This window comes from Seriola aureovittata, chromosome 6 (genome assembly GCF_021018895.1).
Source record: "Seriola aureovittata isolate HTS-2021-v1 ecotype China chromosome 6, ASM2101889v1, whole genome shotgun sequence".
NCBI classification, from domain to species: Eukaryota; Metazoa; Chordata; class Actinopteri; order Carangiformes; family Carangidae; genus Seriola; species Seriola aureovittata.
Genome location: NC_079369.1, coordinates 2,518,256 through 2,539,475, shown reverse-complemented (window position 1 = coordinate 2,539,475; position 21,220 = coordinate 2,518,256). Strand labels below are relative to the sequence as shown.

Below are 21,220 nucleotides of genomic sequence, written 5' to 3'. Positions count from 1 at the left end.
TATGTTTGTGCTTTTATGTCAAAGCACTTTGTAAACCCTTGTTTTTAAAGGTGCTACATAAAGAAAGGAATTATTATTTTTAAAGGACACACTCAGTGTTACAGCAAATAAGTACCAGCATTAGATGTTAATGATTCTGAGTGCCTGGGGGAAGAAGCAGTTTTTTTATTGTATTTGTTGAAGTTTCTGTTCCTGCACCTCCTCCCAGGCTGCAGGGGATGTGATGGGGGTCTCTATTGATTCAAGAAACTCTGCCCAGTCAGGGTGGGGCGAGGGGAGCCGAGATCTTCCCTGTTGTCTTCACTATCCTGGTCAGGTGGTGCTATACGGTCACTTTGCAGTTACAGAACCAGGAGGTTAGAATAACTATCCCTGTAGAAGGTGATGGGGACTTTAGTCTCCGCAACGGGTGCAGCCGCTGTTAGGGGCCTTCTTAATGGTCATGCTGGTCAGGAACACCCCCAGGAACTTTATCTGATGACCCTCTCCACTGCGCTGCCATGACATGTAAATCTCCTTGAGGACAAGATTGTGGCTTTACAAATGTCCACTGTGTGCAGCCAAAGCTTGCAGAGTGCTGGGATGGTGTCCTGAGGTCACACTGACTTCCAAACTGGTTGTTCTTGTTTCACCCTGGGTCTGTATGCAGGTATTAGATTAACAGGAAGTTGCAAAATTCACATGCTGGTAGAACCTTGGTAGATCTAGAATTTGCTTCATCTCATAAAGCTTCACTATAACGTAGGCCAATGACATGACACCTTGGACCCATTACAACAGGACAACATCAAAGCAGTATCTGCTGGAGCCGCTGTGTTACTGTGTAAACAGGAGGAACACACCTTTTTCACCCAAGTGATTTGTAGGGATTACACTGCATATGTTAAATACTCTACCTAAACTCTATTAGACTTATGTGTTTCACAAAATATCTAAGGGGATAAACCTTTGAAAATGTCATAGTAGCAAAATGATAAAATAACAGCAGACAGATAAAACAACACCAAAATGATACAACATTCAATTCAAAATAGTTTCATTTGTTTGGGTAGAAAAGGCTTTGTGGCATATTACATGTGTTCCCAAGGCGTTATAATGGCTTTAAAATGTCAATAAAATAACATTACAAAATATTTCACTCTAAAATTAAATAAACTAATCTTTTAATAGCTGCCTATTTAATGATGTATTATTTTATTCATTTTTTAAAAATGTAATTTTACATTTATGTTTTAAATGTTTAACACTTTAGATCAATGCTTTTAACAATGTTTTATGATGATTTTATTTGTTTTCTTTTCATGTGAAGCACTTTGTGCTACATTTCTTGTATGAAAGGTGCTAAACAAATAAAGTTTTTATTATTCTTATTATTATTATTGTTGTTGTTATAATAATAACAATAATTATTATAATGGTATTTCATACCATCTAAAACGGTATGAAATGAGTAATAACTAAGCAGTTGACAGAATCATATGAAATGAATCCCCTCACCCTTTCGTTGAGACACAGCGCCCCCTAGTGGAGCAACTAGTCTTCTTTCCAGGCCAACCCCGCCCCTCCTATGTCCCGCCTCCAATCCAGAAGGAGCGCACATTTTAAGACCCCATACAGTACGGGTGGGCGGAGTAGAATCTGTGGCCAACGGATCGCAGCGCACTAGAAACCCCGCCTCGGCTGTGGTGATCCAAATCAAACGCATTGGATCACCCAGTTACGACTACGCAATTTGTTTCCATGCTTCATGCCCTAGTCCGCGACCTGTCAATCAAATCCATTATGAACGTCTTGTTAATGCAGCAAAGCAGCTGAGGGGACGAGAATAGCTTGAGAAGAGACCGCAGGTAATTTTGTTGTCTAACTTGACATGTTACCCGTTGGATTTCTCCACAAAACACTGAACCAGACTCTCCCGGTTCCGTGTCATGTCACTTCAGCTTATTCGTCGTTGCCTGCATGACGAGAGCTGGTTTAGCTAGCTGTTAGTATTAGCTGTCTAGCAAGCTAAGTAGTTAGCATTAGCCACCAAGCTAACGTGAACGTTACCTAGCATTAGGTGTTGCAGTATGAGTGTAGTGATGCCGTGTCAGTGTGTGTTATTAACCGTTAGAGTTGCGTTTTGTTTTCTGTGATAACCAGAGTAAAACCACGGTATACAGGTTAACAGAAACGGTGCCCTTGCTAGCCTTAAATGCTACGATAATCTCGTTTTTCTTCCAACGTCTAGCGTTACAGTTATGGATATATCTTTGGCCTGAAACCTTAACGTCAATTATCTGAAATGCATCTAAATGCACGGTACAGTTTATATGTCACAGTGATATTTTTTATGTAGCATTTTGTGTAACGTTACTTCAACAGCAACAGTCATGCAAAAAAAAAAAAAAAAAATCACATGTAACCCACATACTGTCTTAGGTTAGTTTGTGTATATAGATATATATAGAAGTGAAGTTCGGGTTGATTTAGTCCTGCGTTTTTGAAAATGAGTGTTGGGTTTTCCGTTTGTTTACATTAGGTGGTTTAATATTAGTGTGTTAAAACAGATATGTGTTAAAATATATTTAACATGTATTTAATTCAAAGGTAACTGGAGACATGCCTCGAAAGGAGCATAATAATAAAATGAGCAAACCGCACTTTTTAATTTCAGTCATTACTGTGTTATTCTCCTCTAACCATGACTTTGTAAATCTGTGCTTTAACCTCCTAGGACCTGGCGTCCACATATGTGGACCTCACATTTTGGGTTCTCTAGACCACAATACTAACTTTTTCTCAACAAGGGCCTGGTGACCACATATGAGGATATTATACTGCCACTCAGTAATAGAAATGTAAAACTAATGTCCTCATATGTGGACATCATTTTTCTCAGGTCCCAATCAGCCTAAATAGCAAAGAGAAATTAAAAATGCACGCCATGCAAGAGTTCGGGTCTTAGGAGGTTAACACATCTTTTCACTTCTTTATCTTACAGGTTGGCTGCGTTTGCAGCCAGGAGAGGAGAGGGAAAGATGCCTTCTCCATCTTTTACCCTTGATGCTCAGCTGCGATTTCACGACAAATGGCTGAAGATAGACTTACAGGTACATGTACCCAATTAAAGGAGGGATTCATACTGAAATTACTGCCTATTCAGATTAAGAGTACAGCATAGTTTTGGGGGGGCTCAAATCAATCCAAGTTTGACAATTTGTCTTGTTTTCAGCTAAGGGTTTGACTGTACTGCTATATTTTGTTTTTAGAAACTGCTTTGATCCTCAACTGCTGTCAGTTGTTATGTTGGGATGCAGCTCAAAGCCTCTAGGCTTTTCATGACTGATAATGAATGTCTGTCTTATCTTTTTTTTTTCCAAAACATTTTTCTATGATGCCAGAAAGTAAATGCATGCCACACGAGTCACGTGTGCTGCTATATCAGAACTACTTGGCATAAACATCCAAGATTCTGCTACTTTAGCCTGGTCAGAATCAAACAGTGAGTTGATCTATGGGGGCTATATATGTTGTAATAAACTGACACACCTGATCACATATCTGCAACCACTGGACTTAAAACTGTATCAAGCCTCTTGCACAGATGATTATTGTTTTTCATGTGTTTCCCTTGTGCTTGTTATATAGATGTAGCCTATAATTACACAGTAAGTGAAAAAAGTATTTTGTAAAGGTCTGTTTTGTGAAAACATACTTGTGTTGGTGGTTTTTTTTCTGCGGTCATGATTAATATATGATCAACTGAGAAAAGATTTGGAGACAAGACTGAATTAGCTCTCATTCTATCCAATACTCTGTGCAACAAGCTGTCTGCTCTCACCTCCAAAAATTGCAGCCTGTCTGGACGCTCCTAAAAATTGGTTTGTACTACCAAATGAGGACTAAAATTAAAGAGTGGTGTCATGTTTTCTCATCGTTAGAGCGTCTCTGCAGTGCTGAAGACAGCTTTAGTCAATGTATCTGGTCTGGTGTCAGTGGTGAGCAACGTTTTTGACATTTAAGGCATCAGATCTTTGAAAACAAGCGCTGACTTTCCACTTGTGAGTGTTTTCTTCTATGGAAGAATGGTGCAACACTAAGGCAATGACTGATTTTTACTGCAGATCCTTGAATCATTTGGAACATGGAGATGATGCAGCTGTTTTGTACTCTTGTTGTTCACTACTGTATTTGGTAGCATCTTGTTACTGCTAATTTTCTCAGTTCGGTTATGAAGACTGCACAACAGATTTTCTTCCACATGTTAAACAGATGAAAGAATTGGTGTTTGTAGTAATTGTGAAAATTTAAAGAGGAGTGATATACAGGCAAATAATGATAAACCAATCAATTAAAATCACTGCTCACATTGGATCAGGTATGAAGATGTGAATATAAATTGAGCATTTTAAATTTGATCAGTGCGAACTCAATTTTCTGTGTTTTACTTCCTTTGGCAGCGTGCGTTCTCTCCAGAGGGATTGAGTGAGATGTGGAATGAAATGGTAAAAGATGAGGAAATAACATTCAATGGAGAAGAATCAGCTCACCCAGGTATGGCACTGTGCCATTACGGCATTCATTCACCCTCTGTGTTTCTGACAGATTTACATGTGTCTGGGAATGTGTTTATGGGAACACGGATAACATTTATATAAACTGTCTAAGGATGATATGTGAGCCGGGGACGAGGGTGGTGGTATTTCAACCTAACTGATGGAAATGAAGGTTAATGACTGATTTTCTTAAAAATTCTTTTAGAAGATTGTGACTGCTTTGGAACTCAGAAGAAGGATGAACCCAATGACAAAGAAAAGAAAGAAGAGGAGGAGACGTCAACATCTGTCCATCACTCCATCATCGAGACCTGGGACTGGGGGCGACAGCCAGGTGAGAGTGCCACCTGAACAAGGTTAAAATGTGTCAGGCCAAAATATGTCCGCTTGCAGCTAACTACGATATGTCTCTGATCTCCTGTTGTGGGTCTTGTTATTTCATGCTTTTCTGTTTCCAAGTAGGGTAATTAATACCACGCTGACACCACATGGTTTCACAACACCTAAATGTTGACTAGTTACGGTGATACTGACCCTTTCGACACATGGTCGACCTCTCTGTTTATCAGTTTCACGTCTGTCCGGCCCTGCTGATGTACACATGTTTTGCTGGCACGTGAGGAAACTCTGAAATGACAACTTGAGGTCTGCAGGTCGGAGCGGTTATTTTTACCCCCCTGGAGTGTAAACTTGGTAGGCGTTATAATGTTGTCCGGCGCAGGGTAGCGTCTTTCACCCAAGCTGTGTTTACAGGCAGGACTGGGTGGGACAGTGTTGTGGTGGTGGGAGATAAGCATTGGGTGGGGGGTGCGGGTGGGGGGGATGGGGCCATGGTCTACATGCCTCGTGAAATTGCTAGTAGCTGCTTGGCTGCGTCTCTCTTATTTTATTGACTGAGCCAGGAAATCACACTGTTCTGATTGTACAGTGTAACTGGATCGCTACATGAACAAGTCATTGATGCTAAAAGTTCAAACAGCATACTTCCTGCTTTTCCATTGAGTGGTCAGATATCTGAAACATGTTGATCTCAGCAGTTGCAGCCCCGACCCCCCCGCTATTGTTTTTGAAATCATGACGGTGTATGGACACATGACAGATTTGCTTTGATTGCTAGCAGTGTATTTCCTCTTGCTAAATCATCCCCTCTGAATTTGGTGTTTCTTCAGCACAAGTTACTTTTAACCACGGTAATGTATAATAAATAGTGAGAGACTTTGTCTGACTGGGATACATATCTGTCCTGACAGCCGAGGCCCAGCTGACTCTTGTGTGGCTCATACAACCTCGGGCCAGTCTGGCTTACATAAAGCTTAAGTGGATTTCAAACCTGCTATTTTGGCCCATCTTGTCTTCCCTGCAGCGCTGCTGTGTCGACGAATAATGAAGCATTTTCTCTTGAAATGGATCAGAACAAAGGGCTGGTTGTGATGAAGGCCAGTGGGGGAAAGTTTTGAATGTGGTTTATTAATTTTTTCATTAAACAGTGAAAAGTACAAGTAATGCTCTGAAGTGTCACAAGACTCTTCCATTGAAACACTGTTGTTGCTGTGGTGTAACGGTGAGATGTTTTTATAGGAACTTTCTATCCATACGGTGCCGTGTAAATCCCTGCCTCTTGTTAAGTTCTGAGTTAAATATAAATCCTTTAAGGCCACACTGCATCTTAAATTATTAAAATGCTGCAGTATGTTTACAGGAAGAAATGCTCTCACTCTTTGATGTGTTTTTGTTTATATGTTTATATTGTAGTGAAATTGTTTGTGGGTTGTATGAAATATTTTTGTATACCACAGTGGTGTGTATATTGCATGTGTTGCGAATAAGCTTTTACACATGTTTTAAGATAAGTCTTGCTGCTAGAAGTTAGTTTCAAATTGCAGAAGAAAAAGCTTAATGGAAAATAGACAGCTTAATAATACAATGACAAAGATAATTACATTTAAATATATTTTTTTTTATTAAAAATCATTTGGCATTTAGCTCTTAAAATAAAATGTTCTCACATTTTCCTGTAAGATGTAATTTTGAGTGACAGGTAAGTTCCATTATGATCATTTTGACATCGCCCGTTCCTTGTGTGTCTAGATGAGATTGAGCTGAAGGACTGTCTGATGGTCCTGGTTGACGATCAGCAGAAGCTCTCGGCTCAGATGGCCAAAAGCACTCTGTCCGCCCAACGCCTTCGCCAGCGCCTGGTCATCCTGGAGCGCTACCTCATCTCTCTCAGCCACAGCATGATGGAGGAGAAGTACAAGGTCCGCTGGAAGACGCCTCCCAGCCCACCGCTGCCTGCTGCTGACAATAAGAGGTAAAAAGAGTTTTAGCTAGAGAATGAAAGGTGCTGTCGTGTCGCATTAGTGGTTAGTGCTGTCACCTCACAACAGGAAGGTCCGGGGTTCGATGGACCAGAGATTTTAAATTGCATGTAGGTATGAATGTAAGTGAGCATGTGGTCAGTCATGTGATGACTGGATCTTTCATGTAGGCTTCTCACGCTCATGTGATCACGATCATGTGTTCATGACCAGTTACAGTAAATGAACTGATCGAGTTGTACTCAGACCATGACAGATAACTGCAGACTAACACGCACCAGCTGAATAAATGTGCCGGTGCTTAAGAAGGTGAAGGTGTAGAGTCAGAGTATTTTAGAGAAGTGAGTGAAAATGTGTTGAAGGTCCCATATAGTCTAAAGGTCTGTGTCCATGTGTAGTGTGATTATAGATCAGCTCTAGCTTCTATATTAATACTGTGAAAGTATCAAAGCCTCAGTCCACAGAGAAATGCACACAGCCTGTATTCAGAAACTGAGCCTTAAAACCAGCCGTCAGGACTTCTGGAACTTTGTGATGTCACAACAAAGCAGTCACCAAGCCCCGCCCACCTGGACCCACCATCCAAACCTTGCAGGATTTGGTTTCTCTGAGTGTTTTTACCTGAAATCTGCTATATTTTTATTCGATCACTCAGAAAACAAGCAGCCAATCAGAGGAGAGGCTCAGAGCCTGGTTTTTAAAACCCACATATATATCTTCTTATGGATCAGCTCTTCGAATAAAACACAGGAAAAGTGTAAAATATGGGACCTTAAACTTAAAAGCTGTTGTCAATACCAAACGCCACTACAGGTGCTGTGGGTGTGTTAATGTGTCATTTAAGAAAGATTTTGAATACATTCTTTGTACCTGCACCGATTCAGCTAAAACAGTTACAAAGAACATTACAAGTACGCTTCAGTTTTTTCCTGGTATGTGCAGAACTGTGACTTATAGCTTGTTCATGTCCATTTGAGTTCAACTCTACAGCTTAGTGTAAGAGCCTGTGCTTTCCTCTTGCAGGCCTCTTAAGCACCGTGTATCTTTGTGCTTGTAGTCGACTGTACTCTTGCATATGTTTTAGCTAGTGCTCTGTTTGTTTTGAAAATCTGTCCTTAAGGTTTTTCTGCTGAATTAACAGATTGTAGAATTTCTTCAGGCATTAATGCTTAGTGTTTACTATAATTATTATGCTATGCATCCCTGATATGCTGTTCCTATACCCAGAGATGTGGCTACGGTCTTCCAGCATTTGATATACTTAAATTTGAATGTCACTGAAGAGTTATACACACTTTGAAATGATCCCTGTGTTGTTGGTTTTGTTGTTTCAGCCCTCGTCCAGTCAGTAAAGGGGTTGAAGGTTTGGCCAGGGTGGGCTCCAGGGCAGCTCTCTCCTTTGCCTTTGCGTTCCTGCGTCGGGCCTGGAGGTCAGGTAAGACTGTCCCGGGATTCTTACAGTGAAGACGTTTGTTTTGTCCCCTAACAGTAGTGATGACAGCCGCTGTCAAAGCTTTGCGTAGCAGCTGTTGATGAAGGTGTAGCACCCACCTCACACGCTGCTCATAGTAAACAACCAAACGTATTTCACAATGGTTCGTTGTTAGCGTTAGCCTGTGGTGTCCACTAGATGAAGGACAGTAGGAGTGTGAGCAGGGCAGGGCCGGGGTGACCTTTCCCAATGCTTTGTGATAATGTATTTAACATGAAAATTGGCCATTTGGTTGCAAGTAGCTCTGAATCTTTATGTATCAACAAGAAAAGCAGATACATCTGGAAAAATCAAGAGAGAAGTTGAATATGGAACATCACCTCTGACTCAGACACAAACACAGGTCAGAAGAGTGGAATTAGAATTTCATGTTATTAGTAATATACAATTAATAACCCGTATCCCGACATGTATTAGTCACACAGTCTGATTAAATCTAATAATTAACAGCTTTGGCAGTGTCTGTGTTTGTTTAAAAGCCCTTCATCGTCAGCTTCGCAAGTAGAGATGGTGTTTTTGTTACGTGCACTGATCTGAGTTTGAGAGCTGCATGTCCACTGGGACTGGGTGTGAACAAAGAGCCGGCCTCTCTCTTCTGTAGCTTTCCTGTAACATGAGACACACACACACACACACACACACACAGTTAAGCTTCTCATCCTCGGTCTAGCTGTGTTCCTGGAATACGCTGTCGGAGCAGCAGAAGTGTAGCTATGTGCTCTTTCATCCACCACCTGCTGAATGAATACATGTGCAAATCCTGTCGAGGTATAAAGACATATCATGTTAGTGGGGCTGCACCAGCCACGACCAGGAGCACTGAGTCTGATTGGTTACTAGTTAAATTTGCTTAGTGAATAAGTCGTGTAAAAATAGTTCTCCTTTACCATTTTCTGAACTCTGAGGATTTTAGTTTCTGATTTAGAAAATACGTGGGAATATATTGTAAAATAAAAAATACTATAAATCCACCAATTGTCTTTTGCTGGGCTTTGGAAACTGTACATTATTATATTTTTGGGTAACCTCTGTATGGAAACTCCTGCAGTCCATTTATAAAACACAAGACATTGGTGCTATTTTGCAGGAGATGATGCAGATCTTTGCAGTGAGCTTCTCCAGGAGTCTCTGGATGCCCTGCGTGCCCTCCCAGAGGCCACACTGTTTGATGAGGGAACTGTGTCGTCGGTGTGGCTGGAGGTTGTCGAGAGGGCCACGAAGTTCCTCAGGTTTGTTATTTACTCAGCACTGGCTAATTTTGTACTTGTAAAAACATTTAGGATCATCTCGATGATTCCCAGTTGTTCTCTCGTTCGGAACTAGTGACGTACATGGAAGTGCCACCACCAAAGGCAACATTCCTCTACAGGACCAGCACCTAGTCCTGGCCATCCTGCTGGAGCTGGCCGTACAGAGGGGCACTCTCAGGTAACCGCACGCCCTTCATAACTGCTTGTTTGCTTATGCCGATATCCTACCGCACTTGAAATGCACTTCTTCCTCGCTGCTGACTCGACCCTCTCGTCCTTTTGTTTTTCCAGCCAGCTGCTGTCCGCTGTTCTGCTGCTGCTGCGTCTGTGGGAAAGCGGCACCAGAGAGATGGACAACGAGCGCTCCACCCAGGGAACCAGCGCTCCTCTACTACCCCTCCTTCAGCGCTTTCACAACATACACAGCAGCAAGGAAGAGCCTGTTCCCGAAGAAGAACCTGAGGTGAAAACTTGTCTCACTTGCAGTTCAGATTGACACGGAAATCAATATGAGAAATGAAGCAGTCGTCTTTTTATAGATAGCTTGAAGATAAGACGGTGAGAGGACAAGAATCCTCTCAAAGAAAATCAAATGAAGATCTGTTGCCTGATGTGTTGCTTGGGAACGCTTTTCTTAAAATACCTCAGTTCCTCTATTCCTGTTTGTGTAAGTACTTTGTGGTCGATTGCTGTGTTTCCAGGTCCTCGCAGCCCCTTTGAGTCCAAATGAGAGTTTCCTGCGTTACCTGACCTTGCCTCAGGACAATGACCTGGCCATTGACCTTCGGCAAACCGCCGTGGTGATCATGGCCCACCTGGACCGCTTGGCTTCTCCGTGCAGCCCTCCACACTGCAACTCCCCCACATCGCACAAGGTGACAACTCTTTTTATAAAGTGGCAAAGCATAAGTGATTTATTTATTTTTGTCTTTTAGGTCAGTGATGTTACTTCCTCCCCCCACTCATTGCTTGAATTACAGGCCTGTTTTATCGTGTTTGTGCTATATATGTCTGTGGCCTATTTACTGCTGTGATGACAGTGGGACAAAAAGCTGGATAAACACGTTCATCATCAATGCTCCTTTTGGAAAAATGTGGAACTGTAGTTATTAATCAGTGGTTACGTAAAATGCACAATCATAATAAGTAATTTTTATGAGGATATGTTTTGTAGCCAAAGGACAAATTACAGCCAAAACGACAAACAATCAGGACTCTGTCTCCCTCTCTGTCGCTCTTTGTTCCAGGGAACCTTGCAGGAGGTGATTGCCTGGGGTCTGTTGGGCTGGAAACTTTACGCCAACGTTAATGGACCCATTCAGTGTAAAGCCCTGTCCAGCCTTGGAGTCACACAAATTGTCTGTTCAGAAAAGGGCTTTCTCATCCTGTCCAGCAGTAGTGCCGTTTACACCCAGAACTACAAGAGCACAACCCTGGTCAGTTGTGTTGTGCAGTTATTTTCTGTTTAGCAATATACAACCTGAAAAAAAAAAAAAAGAAGCAATCTCTGTGTCTGCTGCAGACTGAGTTGCTGAATTATTTTGTTGCAGGCTCCTATGCTAATCCACAGTCTGAGCTCCAGAAAGATCATAAAGCTCGCAGCTCATCCCGATGGGCAGCACTACTTGGCTCTGTCGTCCAACGGGGAGGTGTTCTCCTGGGGCTGCGGTGACGGCGGCCGTCTTGGACATGGAGACACCACGTAAGTAACTTGAGAAAAAAACGTGGTTGATTTTTAAATTCCTCAAGGGTCGGCCAGTCTGTTATTTCCATCTTGTCACGTCACATAAAATATGAGGTGCTTCCGAATTTGAAGCAGTTTTGCAACTGTGACGTTCACAGGCAGTAAAGCTGTAGAGTTTGGGTGTCTGGGGCGCTAAATCCATTAATCTAAATTAAATTATTGATCAAGAAGATAGTGAAAATATAGATTACATTATATCCCAAATCTGGGACAGTCCTTTTAATGTTTCATGCTTGTAGATCAAAGACAACATCCTCAGATACTAATGCAAAACCAAAAAATGCTCGAAAGAATTCTGTCATCTCCATTTCCTCTTTCTTTCAGGTATCTGGAGGAACCTACAATGATTGCAGCCTTCAACGGGAAACAGGCGGGAAAGCACGTGGTTCATATCGCTTGCGGGAGCACATACAGCGCTGCCATTACGGCGGAGGGGGAGCTCTACACATGGGGCAGAGGGAACTATGGTCGACTGGGCCACGGTGAGCTCCATCTGCACTGAACCTGCAGGACACAGTGTTGGCTATAATAACACCTCTGTCTGTTTGAAAACTGAACATGAATTGTGTTTTGATTGGGTTTTAGGCTCTAGTGAGGATCAGACTACACCCATGCTGGTGACGGCGCTGAAGGGGCTGAAGGTGGTGGATGTGGCGTGTGGAAGCGGTGACGCTCAAACGCTTGCTGTGACAGAGAATGGTAAGGAAGACAAGTCATTTGAGGTCGTAGAAACCGTCAGCATCGCCCAAACTGTAGCGGTACTGTTCTTTCTCACCTTCTATGTGTGTTTCCACAGGTCAGGTTTGGTCCTGGGGGGACGGAGACTACGGCAAACTGGGCCGAGGAGGCAGCGATGGCTGCAAGACGCCAAAGCTTGTGGAGAAACTGCAAGACCTGGACATAGTGAAGGTGTGCTGCGGCAGCCAGTTTTCAGTGGCCCTCACCAAAGATGGACAAGTGTACACCTGGGGGAAAGGAGACAACCAGCGTCTGGGTCACGGCACCGATGAGCACGTCCGCTACCCAAAGTTGCTCGACAGTTTACAGGGTGAGTTCACTACATAAACACATTCTTCAGAATCTTTTCAGATACAAAGACTGATCTCTGTCTTTTACGTCTGCAACCAGGGAAGAAAGTGGTGGATGTTGCCGTGGGATCCACCCACTGCCTGGCCCTCACTGATGATGGAGAGGTGCACAGTTGGGGCAGCAATGATAAACTACAGCACTTTGATACCCTGTTTTCTAACAAGAAGCAGCCTAAAGCTCTCCCGGGGCTCAACACCAAACACATAGTGGGCATCTCCTGCGGCCCGGGACAGGTAACATACAGAACCGTCATTGCTGATTTTTGTCTGTGTTTTATATGATTGCAGATAGATTCAACACGTAGTTTCTGTTTGTTTTCAGAGCTTTGCCTGGTCCTCGTGCTCAGAGTGGTCTGTTGGCCAGCGCGTGCCCTTTGTGGTGGACGTATGCCCCATGACCTTTGAGCAGCTGGACCTGCTCCTGCGGCAGGTCAGCGACGGGATGGACGGCAGCTCAGACTGGCCTCCCCCACAGGAGAAGGAGTGTATGGTGGTCGCCACTCTCAACCTGCTCAGGCTGCAGGTAGGCAGCTGTCTGTTTTCAGATGTTTTCATTTCTTCTTTCCTTCGTGGCCTTTTAGCAACCTCCCCGCACCCTCTCTAAAGCCTAGCTTACCACACACAACTGAAACCTTCCCTCTCCATCCTCAGCTCCACGCAGCCATCAGCAACCAGGTGGATCCGGAGGAGCTGGGACTGGGGCTCGGCAGCGTGCTGCTTAACAACCTGAAACAAACAGTGGTGGTACTTGCTAGCAATGCTGGGGTGCTCAATACTGTGCAAGCAGCTGCCCAAGCTGTTCTCCAGAGTGGCTGGTCAGTGCTGCTGCCCACTGCTGAAGAAAGGGCGAGGGCATTATCCTCACTTCTGCCTAATGCTGGTGAGTGCAAATCACAACGTTTGCTGGCATTTATTATACACAGTAATGGGCACTTAATAGTCCATTAACTTAATTTTCATATGAACTGAAGACACTGTTAGAACTGGGGAGATTGAGGTTTTATTTTTATTTTTTTCAGCATCTGGAAATGAGATGAGTGTGAGCCCTGGACGTCGCTTCATGATCGACCTGCTGGTCAGCAGCTTAATGGCTGACGGGGGGTTGGAATCTGCACTGAATGCAGCCATCACTGCTGAGATACAGGTCAGTGTGTTTAACAGGAGTCATCACTCTGCTCTACTTTTTCACACAACGTGTTCAAGGCAACACTGCCGCGGCTATTAGTGTGACAAAATGTTGATGGAGATTTGCTTTTGGCTTGAGAGTCTAATTGAATTAAAAACAACCAGAATTTACTGGCTCCAAGTTTGAATTGTGCTGCAAAAGTTTCAGGCTAAACTTTAAAACTGGTTGAATTTGATTTCTTTTTTCAGCAATTTCATCAGTGGTTTAAATGTCACACTAAATAATGTTGTTCATGACAGGATATTGAAGCTAAAAAAGAGGCTCAGAAAGAGAAGGAGATCGATGAGCAGGAGGCCAACGCCTCCACCATGCACCGCTGTCGCACCATGCTGGACAAAGACCTCATCAACACAGGCATCTACGAGTCAGCGGGGAAACAAAGCCTGCCTCTGGTGCAGCTCGTGCAGCAGCTGTTGAGGTACCTGCACTTTGCCGGAATCGTGCTGAATGTAAATTTATTTCGCGTCCTGTGAAACCCCTCGCTGTCTTCTGGAAGATTTACGTACTTGTTCCCACAGGAACATTGCGTCCCAGACCATCGCAAGGCTGAAGGATGTTGCTCGCCGCATCTCCAACTATTTAGAGGCAGAACATGTCAGCAAGGAGCGCTCTGCATCTCTGGACCTGCTGCTGCGCTTCCAGAGGCTGCTGGTTAGCAAGCTCTACCTGGGGGTCAATGGCACGGAGAATGTAAATGGATACAGTAAGTCGTTCGGTCTCTAAGTGTTTTCTCCACTCGCCCAAGTTTATCAAGTTTGAAGATGAGTTCTGGATGAGCCGTGTGTGACTCCTCTGTTGTTTTTGCAGATCCGGAGCTTCTGGGTGTCGGGTCCTTATTAAAGAAGTACATTGCCCTTCTGTGTACTCACATTGGAGACATCCTCCCAGTGGCAACAAGTATCGCCTCGACCGGTCGCCGCCACTTTGCTGAAGTGTCTCGTGTGATTGAAGGAGATCTAACTGGTAAATCCCTCTTTCTAAATGTGTGTGTGCTGCATGAAGTCTGTTTCACACTTTCATTTTTATGAGGTTTTCACAAGATCATAGACAGAACAGTAAATCAAGATCAGGACAGAATAACACGTATACACAAGTAAATACAAAATAAAATAACATTATATATATTCATACCACTATTTAGTTGGGTATTCATTTAGTCTGTGTTGTGTCTCATGTCAATTTTCCCAGTTCTTATTAAAAATATTCTTTCTGATTCTCAAAACATACGTCGACATTTCCATGATGAAACTGAAAATTTCTCACCACTGTTCCTGGTTTGGAGCGTTTTCATTCCTGATCGCGTCTTTAAAAGATCGTGTGGATGCCTTACTGTCTTTTCTCCGGTAGGAGTCCTTCTGCCTGAGTTGGTGGTGTCCATCGTCCTCCTCCTCACCATCGACGCAGGCCTGATGCAGGAGACCGGTTCTATCCCTCTCCTCGCTGGACTCCTGGAGCACCTCGACCGCTTCAACCACCTGGCTCCTGCGCACGAGCGGGACGATAATGAAGATCTGGCGTGGCCGGGCATTATGGGTAACACAGACTGTATCCTATATGTCCCTGAAGGGGTTTTACTAGGATCACAATCCCTAAGTTTGAGGCTTATTCACAGCGTCGTGTTTAGAGTTTAACTAGCTCGTATTCTGCTGTGGCAGGATCCTTCTTCACAGGTCAAAGTTCCAAAAACAATGAGGAGGTTTCCCTAATCCGCAAGGCTGACCTGGAGAATCACAACAAGGACGGTGGTTTCTGGACAGTGATTGACGGAAAGGTCTATGACATCAAGGACTTCCAGGCTCAGTCCCAGTCGTTAACAGGAAACAGTGTCCTGGGTAATGATAAAAAAAAAAAAATATATATATACTTTTCTTGTGTAAAAATGTAAAAGTTCAAAGTTTTTACAGATTGTAGAAGTTGATTGTTCTCCTGTTACAGCCCAGTTTGCAGGAGAGGACCCTGTGGTGGCTTTGGAAGCTGCTCTGCAGTTTGAGGACACCAGGGAGTCGATGCAGGCCTTCTGTGTCGGCCAGTACATGGAGGTACCTGTTGCCTCAATATACATTTCCTAATTACAATGTCTTTTATCATGTGTTTTAGTCTTTGATATTGTGATGTTTTTTATCATTTACAGCCAAACCAGGAGACAGTCACCACTCCAGACCTCAGCAGCCTGTCCTCCCCTCTTATTGACACAGAGAGGAACCTGGGGCTGCTACTGGGGCTCCACGCCTCCTACCTGGCCAAGAGCACCCCCCTGTCCCCCATGGAGAATGAATGTGCCAGTGGGTTTAATGATTTTTTAAAACAACCTGGTTTGAAAATCCAGATGTTGGTCTTTCAAAAAAATTTGTGTGGGATTTAATGTGAAATAAAATTCTTAATCTCTTTGCACAGAATGGCTCCAGTCCTCCATATTCTCCGGGGGTCTGCAGACCAGTCAGATCCACTATAACTACAATGAAGAGAAGGATGAAGACCACTGCAGCTCCCTGGGTACAACCACTCCAGACAAGGCCAAACTCTACTCCCGAAGAATCACCCTCAGTGACCACGCACAGCCTTTCCTGCAGGCCATCGCTGACAACAACACTCAGGACCACACTGTGAAGGTAGGCGCATCAGAAAAAACGACTGGCGAGTGAAGCTAGTGGGCGTGGCGCCGAAGGATGGAGTCATGCTCTCGTGTTTTCTTTTTTTTTTGTTGTTGTTGTTTGTTTTGTAGGACTTCCTATGCCAAATAGAGCGTTGCTGTAAGCAGTACCATCTTATTACACCCATCACCTTCCCCCCGGAACACCCTGTGGAGGAAGTCGGTCGCCTGCTGCTCTGCTGCCTGCTCAAACATCAAGACCTCGGTAACCTAGCAACTAGACTCAGACTGGCTGTTTGAGGAGGAATTAGGAGCTAATTTTGGCTCACTTTGCCACTGAATGTTTTTTTTTCTCTCCATTGTTCCTAGTTATGCTAAGAGGCACTGAACCTTTCTTTTCTGCACTTTTATGAGCAACTGATCACATCTGAAGTGATTTGCACTCGTTCGGCATTTAAGCGTAAAATCTCTTCCCGTCACAGGTCACATTGCTCTTTCACTTGTCAGTCAATGTGCCTTGGGTGTGGACCACGGGAAACAGAGGTCCCTCCCTAAATCTGTGATTGACGTGTGCCGCATGGTCTACCAGGCAAAATGTTCTTTAATCAAGGTAAAGATTCTCTGCTCGTAACGTCATGATGATAAACTACTGTTATTATATTGATTCCCCAGTGGAAAAAGGTTTTGCAGGTAATTTGTGATGGAAAGGGGAAAAGATGAAGAAAGTTAAAGGCTTTAAATCACATGTTGGCTTTGTCCGTCTTTATTTTAGACCCATCAGGAGCAAGGACGCTCTTATAAGGAGGTGTGTGCCCCTGTCATCGAGCGTCTGCGCTTCCTGTTTAACGAGCTGCGTCCGGCTGTAAGCAACGACCTGTCTATAGTGTCTAAACTGAAGCTGCTGAGCTCCCAGCCCCGCTGGAGGAGGATCACCCAGAAACTCATCAGGGACCGCAGGAAAAAAAGAGGTGGCTTATTTCAAAGCTACATCAGAGTGATGGAGCGTTTCTCTTTACACGTGAACAGTCTCTGAATTCAGATGTTTTCTGTTTTTATAGTGCCTAAGAAGTCGGAGTCTGCTGACATAGAAGAGCCAAAGCTGGAGAATGAAGGGACCAATGAAGAGGAACTTAATGTTCATATCAGCCCCACACCTGCTGACAGGAAATCAACCACTAGCAAAACATCCAAGGTAGTTTAATGGGGGTTAATTATTGGAACATTTCATAAGATAAAAAGAAATGTAACACAAACTAAAGTTTCAAAGAGATTTTCTTTTTAAAATCCATTTTTACCATCTGGGTACATGTGACTGGGTATAAAAAACATTTCTGTGAGCGTAACTCCAGAACAGATTTGTTATATCTGATATAGATTTTGATGTTTCAATATTAATGAGGTTAAAACTGATTTTTCTGAAACTTCTGTTAGCACCACAGCTACTGGTACTGTGAGCCATACGTGTCCTTTTGTCATGGAGATGATGGAAGGACGTAAGTCAGTCCAGTGTTTGTTTTATTGTCTTTTTCCTTCATGTTTACATTTTGACGGTGTGAACACAGTATATCAGCTCTATGGATGAAGGGCCTAACTCAAGTGTGTGTTTCGGTCGACTCAATTGCACAGTGCTCGTGTTAGTATAGTCTGACATCCCTCGTATCTTTTATTCCTTTGCAGCAGGACAAGTGGCAGCCGCTTTTAAACACCGTGGCCAACGTCCAGAAGTACCGGTGGCTGAAACACAGTGTCCAGGGTGCCTTTTCTCAGTCCAGCCTTATGGCCACCATAGTGGAGTTTGTTCTGAAAGAAGAGCCTCTGGATGTAGAGAAGATGAGGAAGTGTCTTCTTAAACAGGTGACAAGTGAAGTAGATCAACAGTCAGTTGTTTAAAGCAATTAAAAGTCAAAGTGTGACGGATGTAAACTTTGTGTCACGGCAGCTGGAGAGGGCTGAGGTTAGGCTCGAGGGCATCGACACCATGTTGAAGTTGGCCTCCAAAAGCTTCTTGCTGCCGTCTGTGCAGTATGCGATGCTCTGCGGTTGGCAAAGGATCATACCAGAAGGGACCAACATCGGGTAAGTCTGCAGTTTTAGATCTATGGTTAAAAAAAAAAAAAAAACGAAAGACATTAAGGTCTGTCCTTTAATCTCATTGTTAGCGGTTTGAATTATAATTATTCAGCGGACGTTAATGTACGCAGTTCGTGTGTTTGGGTCCATGTTGGTTATTTTTCAATTACTGAGCCTTCTACTGTTTCAACTCTCCTTCTCAGGGAGCCCTTGTCTGACTGCCTGAAGGACATGGATCTGATCCCTCCCTTCAACCGCATGCTTTTGGAGGTGACCTTCGGCAAGTTGTATTCCTGGGCCATCCAGAACGTCCGCAACATCCTGCTCGAGGCCAGCGCCCGCTTCAAAGAGCTCGGTGAGTGTTGTGACTAAACGGTTGGTTTATGTCAGAAAATCTAAACCGGTTCTAGTAGGATATCATTTTTAAACCTGTTATAAACACAAACTTACCGACCATCTGTTTGTCTCGTTACAGGTGTGCAGCCTGTTCCCTTGCAGACCATCACCAATGAGAACCCAGCTGGACCAAGCCTTGGCACCATTCCACAAGCACGCTTCCTTCTGGCCATGATACACATGCTGTCCCTGAAACATGGGTCCAACAGCCTTAGTCTCTTGCTAAACTCTGGCATACTTGCTCTCACACAGAGTATCCTCAGGCTCGTAGGTGAGTACTGTCCAATTAGATATTCAACCCTCAGTCTAGCCAGAGCAGACGCAGACGGCACCGGTCCAAGTTTACGGATGGAGGTGATTGATGTCTCTTTTTTTATTCGTGTATTTTCCAGGACCCAGTACAGACAGCAGTGAAGAGGACCTGAGTTTATGTGCACATGGAGGCTCGGCGACAGTACTGGAGGAGTCCAGAAAGGAGGCCGCCCCTGCCCCGCTGCCTTCCTCTGGCCCCGAGCTGGCTGCCATGATGAAGATAGGCACCAGGGTCATGAGGGGAGTCGACTGGAAATGGGGAGATCAGGTACGTGAATCAGTTTTACAGCCACCTTGACGGAGTAATGCTGAAACAGGGAGGGAGAGGCCTGCTGTTTAGTGTTTGACCCTGTGCGTGCTCTGTCCAGGACGGTCCCGCACCAGGTCTGGGCAGGGTCATTGGAGAGCTGGGTGAGGATGGCTGGATCAGGGTGCAATGGGATACGAGCAGCACCAACTCCTACAGGATGGGTAAAGAGGGGAAGTATGATCTCAAACTGGCAGAGCCACCACCAGCTGCTCAGCCCCCCACCGAGGACTCAGACACAGAAGATGACACAGGTGATTTTACATTACTGCCTCGGTAAACACCACGACTACAAGCCAAACGCTTCATCTTTACAATCTCCTCTCTTTGTTGCAGAAGGGGAGCTGATGGAGAAGAGCGGTCATCCGACAGCTATGATGCTAACCAGCACAGTCAACCTGCTGAAGATGCTGTCTCTGTCAGCTGGGATCTATGCAGAGGTGCTGCAGACCGACGCTACACGGACCCTGTGTGGGTTACTGAGGATGCTCGTGGAAAGCGGAGCTAATGACAAGTCAGGTATCTGAATCTCCATGATGTTAAAGGGCTTTTTTTTTTTGTCGTTACTGGGGATATCACCTGATTCTAACTTCCGCCCGCCTCCGTTGTCAGGCTGTCACTCCCACCGGTTGGTGTCTCGGGAGCAGCACAGAAGCTGGTGCACTCTGGGCTTCATACGCAGCATCGCTCTCATGCCCCAGATGTGCAGCACGCTCAGCACCTCTGCGTGGATTAGCCTGCTCATCAGAATTGTTGAGGGACACCAGTCCTTCAATGCCATCACACTGCAAAGACAGGTGGGGTTATTTATTGTGTGAGGTCCCGTGCTGTTTATGGTGCCATTTGTACGATCTTTTTTATTTTTATTATAGAGACTTATTCATACATTTTTGAGGCCTTAGTTGTATTAAAGTTACTGAAAGGGAGAGCATATCTGGTCCATAGAGTCCAGCAGAAGAGGTAGTAGTACAGAAAGGAGAAAGAAGCTGCTTTCATTAACGGTATCTCTGGGGGTAACACGTCTTATCATGTGACCTTACATGTTCTCCAGATCCTGGCACTGCGTCTCCTGCAGGCAGTCCTGCCCTCGTGGGACAAGATGGAGCGCTCTCAGGACATGAAGTTCCTGGTGGAGAAGTTGTTCAGCTTCTTGGGAAGTCTACTGAGCACCTGCTCGTCAGACCTGCCTCTCCTCAGAGGTGCGTTCCCGAATCAAGCTTTTAAGTGAAATTCTGATATTTTTCTCTCTTTTTTTTACAGTGTAACGTGTATTTTAAAATGGCTTCTTCCTCCACACAGAGGGTTCCCTGCGCAGGAGGAAGTCCCGCCCTCAGGCATCTCTTACAGCCACTCACAGCAGCACCCTGGCTGAGGAGATCGTCGCTGTCCTGCGCACTCTGCACTCTCTCGGCCAGTGGAACAGCATGATAAACGATTACATCAACACTCAGCTGAGCGCCATTGGAGACATTATGGCCGGCTGCCAGTCTGAAGCAGTAAGATATGCTGCAGTGTTATGGAATGAAGTAGTGTCTGTGTTAAAACATAACCTCTCAGCAGTACTTTGAATCTGATTTCATTTATAAAAACTGCTCTCTGAGAACTGTTGGTGTAAATCTCCCGTCGTCCTTATTCCAGTGTTTCCTGGAGGAATATTTTCCTGATTCAGAGGGTCCCAGAGTGGGCAGTCTGATGGCAGTGCTGGCAGTGATCGGAGGGATTGATGGGCGCCTCAGGCTGGGAGGCCAAGTCATTCACGAGGAGTACGGAGAGGGAACAGTCACACGAATCACCCCTAAAGGACGAATCACTGTCCAGTTTCATGAGATGAGGACCTGCAGGGTTTGCTTGCTCAGCCATCTCAGACCGGTATGAAAGTGTTTAGATGCTCGTGTGTGTACGCGCAACTAGCACATTAACACTACTTTC

At 44.4% G+C, this 21,220-nt stretch overlaps 1 protein-coding gene across 4 annotated transcripts in view; it reads left to right on the top strand.

The window, feature by feature from the left end:
* Window positions 1-1,734: 1,734 nt before the first annotated feature.
* The window catches only part of herc2 (HECT and RLD domain containing E3 ubiquitin protein ligase 2), a 42,508-nt gene continuing 23,022 nt past the window's right edge, over window positions 1,735-21,220 (top strand). For 2 of the 4 annotated variants that reach the window (XM_056378000.1, XM_056377997.1), the window contains exons 1-42: window positions 1,735-1,847; window positions 2,984-3,092; window positions 4,443-4,536; window positions 4,744-4,872; window positions 6,627-6,849; window positions 8,191-8,291; window positions 9,436-9,577; window positions 9,672-9,776; window positions 9,890-10,061; window positions 10,300-10,473; window positions 10,846-11,034; window positions 11,149-11,300; window positions 11,667-11,824; window positions 11,928-12,041; window positions 12,139-12,390; window positions 12,471-12,664; window positions 12,753-12,953; window positions 13,082-13,310; window positions 13,450-13,574; window positions 13,856-14,034; window positions 14,135-14,319; window positions 14,424-14,579; window positions 14,964-15,149; window positions 15,272-15,448; window positions 15,552-15,655; window positions 15,748-15,898; window positions 16,011-16,225; window positions 16,339-16,471; window positions 16,689-16,816; window positions 16,979-17,174; window positions 17,265-17,398; window positions 17,884-18,060; window positions 18,146-18,282; window positions 18,480-18,631; window positions 18,752-18,943; window positions 19,065-19,252; window positions 19,353-19,545; window positions 19,628-19,810; window positions 19,904-20,088; window positions 20,343-20,490; window positions 20,591-20,787; window positions 20,930-21,160. In XM_056378000.1, coding sequence (XP_056233975.1) covers window positions 3,021-3,092; window positions 4,443-4,536; window positions 4,744-4,872; window positions 6,627-6,849; window positions 8,191-8,291; window positions 9,436-9,577; window positions 9,672-9,776; window positions 9,890-10,061; window positions 10,300-10,473; window positions 10,846-11,034; window positions 11,149-11,300; window positions 11,667-11,824; window positions 11,928-12,041; window positions 12,139-12,390; window positions 12,471-12,664; window positions 12,753-12,953; window positions 13,082-13,310; window positions 13,450-13,574; window positions 13,856-14,034; window positions 14,135-14,319; window positions 14,424-14,579; window positions 14,964-15,149; window positions 15,272-15,448; window positions 15,552-15,655; window positions 15,748-15,898; window positions 16,011-16,225; window positions 16,339-16,471; window positions 16,689-16,816; window positions 16,979-17,174; window positions 17,265-17,398; window positions 17,884-18,060; window positions 18,146-18,282; window positions 18,480-18,631; window positions 18,752-18,943; window positions 19,065-19,252; window positions 19,353-19,545; window positions 19,628-19,810; window positions 19,904-20,088; window positions 20,343-20,490; window positions 20,591-20,787; window positions 20,930-21,160 — 6,753 coding nt within the window. In that variant the 5' untranslated portion in view covers window positions 1,735-1,847; window positions 2,984-3,020. The remainder of the gene's footprint in view (window positions 1,848-2,983; window positions 3,093-4,442; window positions 4,537-4,743; window positions 4,873-6,626; window positions 6,850-8,190; window positions 8,292-9,435; window positions 9,578-9,671; window positions 9,777-9,889; window positions 10,062-10,299; window positions 10,474-10,845; window positions 11,035-11,148; window positions 11,301-11,666; window positions 11,825-11,927; window positions 12,042-12,138; window positions 12,391-12,470; window positions 12,665-12,752; window positions 12,954-13,081; window positions 13,311-13,449; window positions 13,575-13,855; window positions 14,035-14,134; window positions 14,320-14,423; window positions 14,580-14,963; window positions 15,150-15,271; window positions 15,449-15,551; window positions 15,656-15,747; window positions 15,899-16,010; window positions 16,226-16,338; window positions 16,472-16,688; window positions 16,817-16,978; window positions 17,175-17,264; window positions 17,399-17,883; window positions 18,061-18,145; window positions 18,283-18,479; window positions 18,632-18,751; window positions 18,944-19,064; window positions 19,253-19,352; window positions 19,546-19,627; window positions 19,811-19,903; window positions 20,089-20,342; window positions 20,491-20,590; window positions 20,788-20,929; window positions 21,161-21,220) is intronic. The other 2 variants (XM_056377999.1, XM_056378001.1) reach the window with 2 other exon arrangements.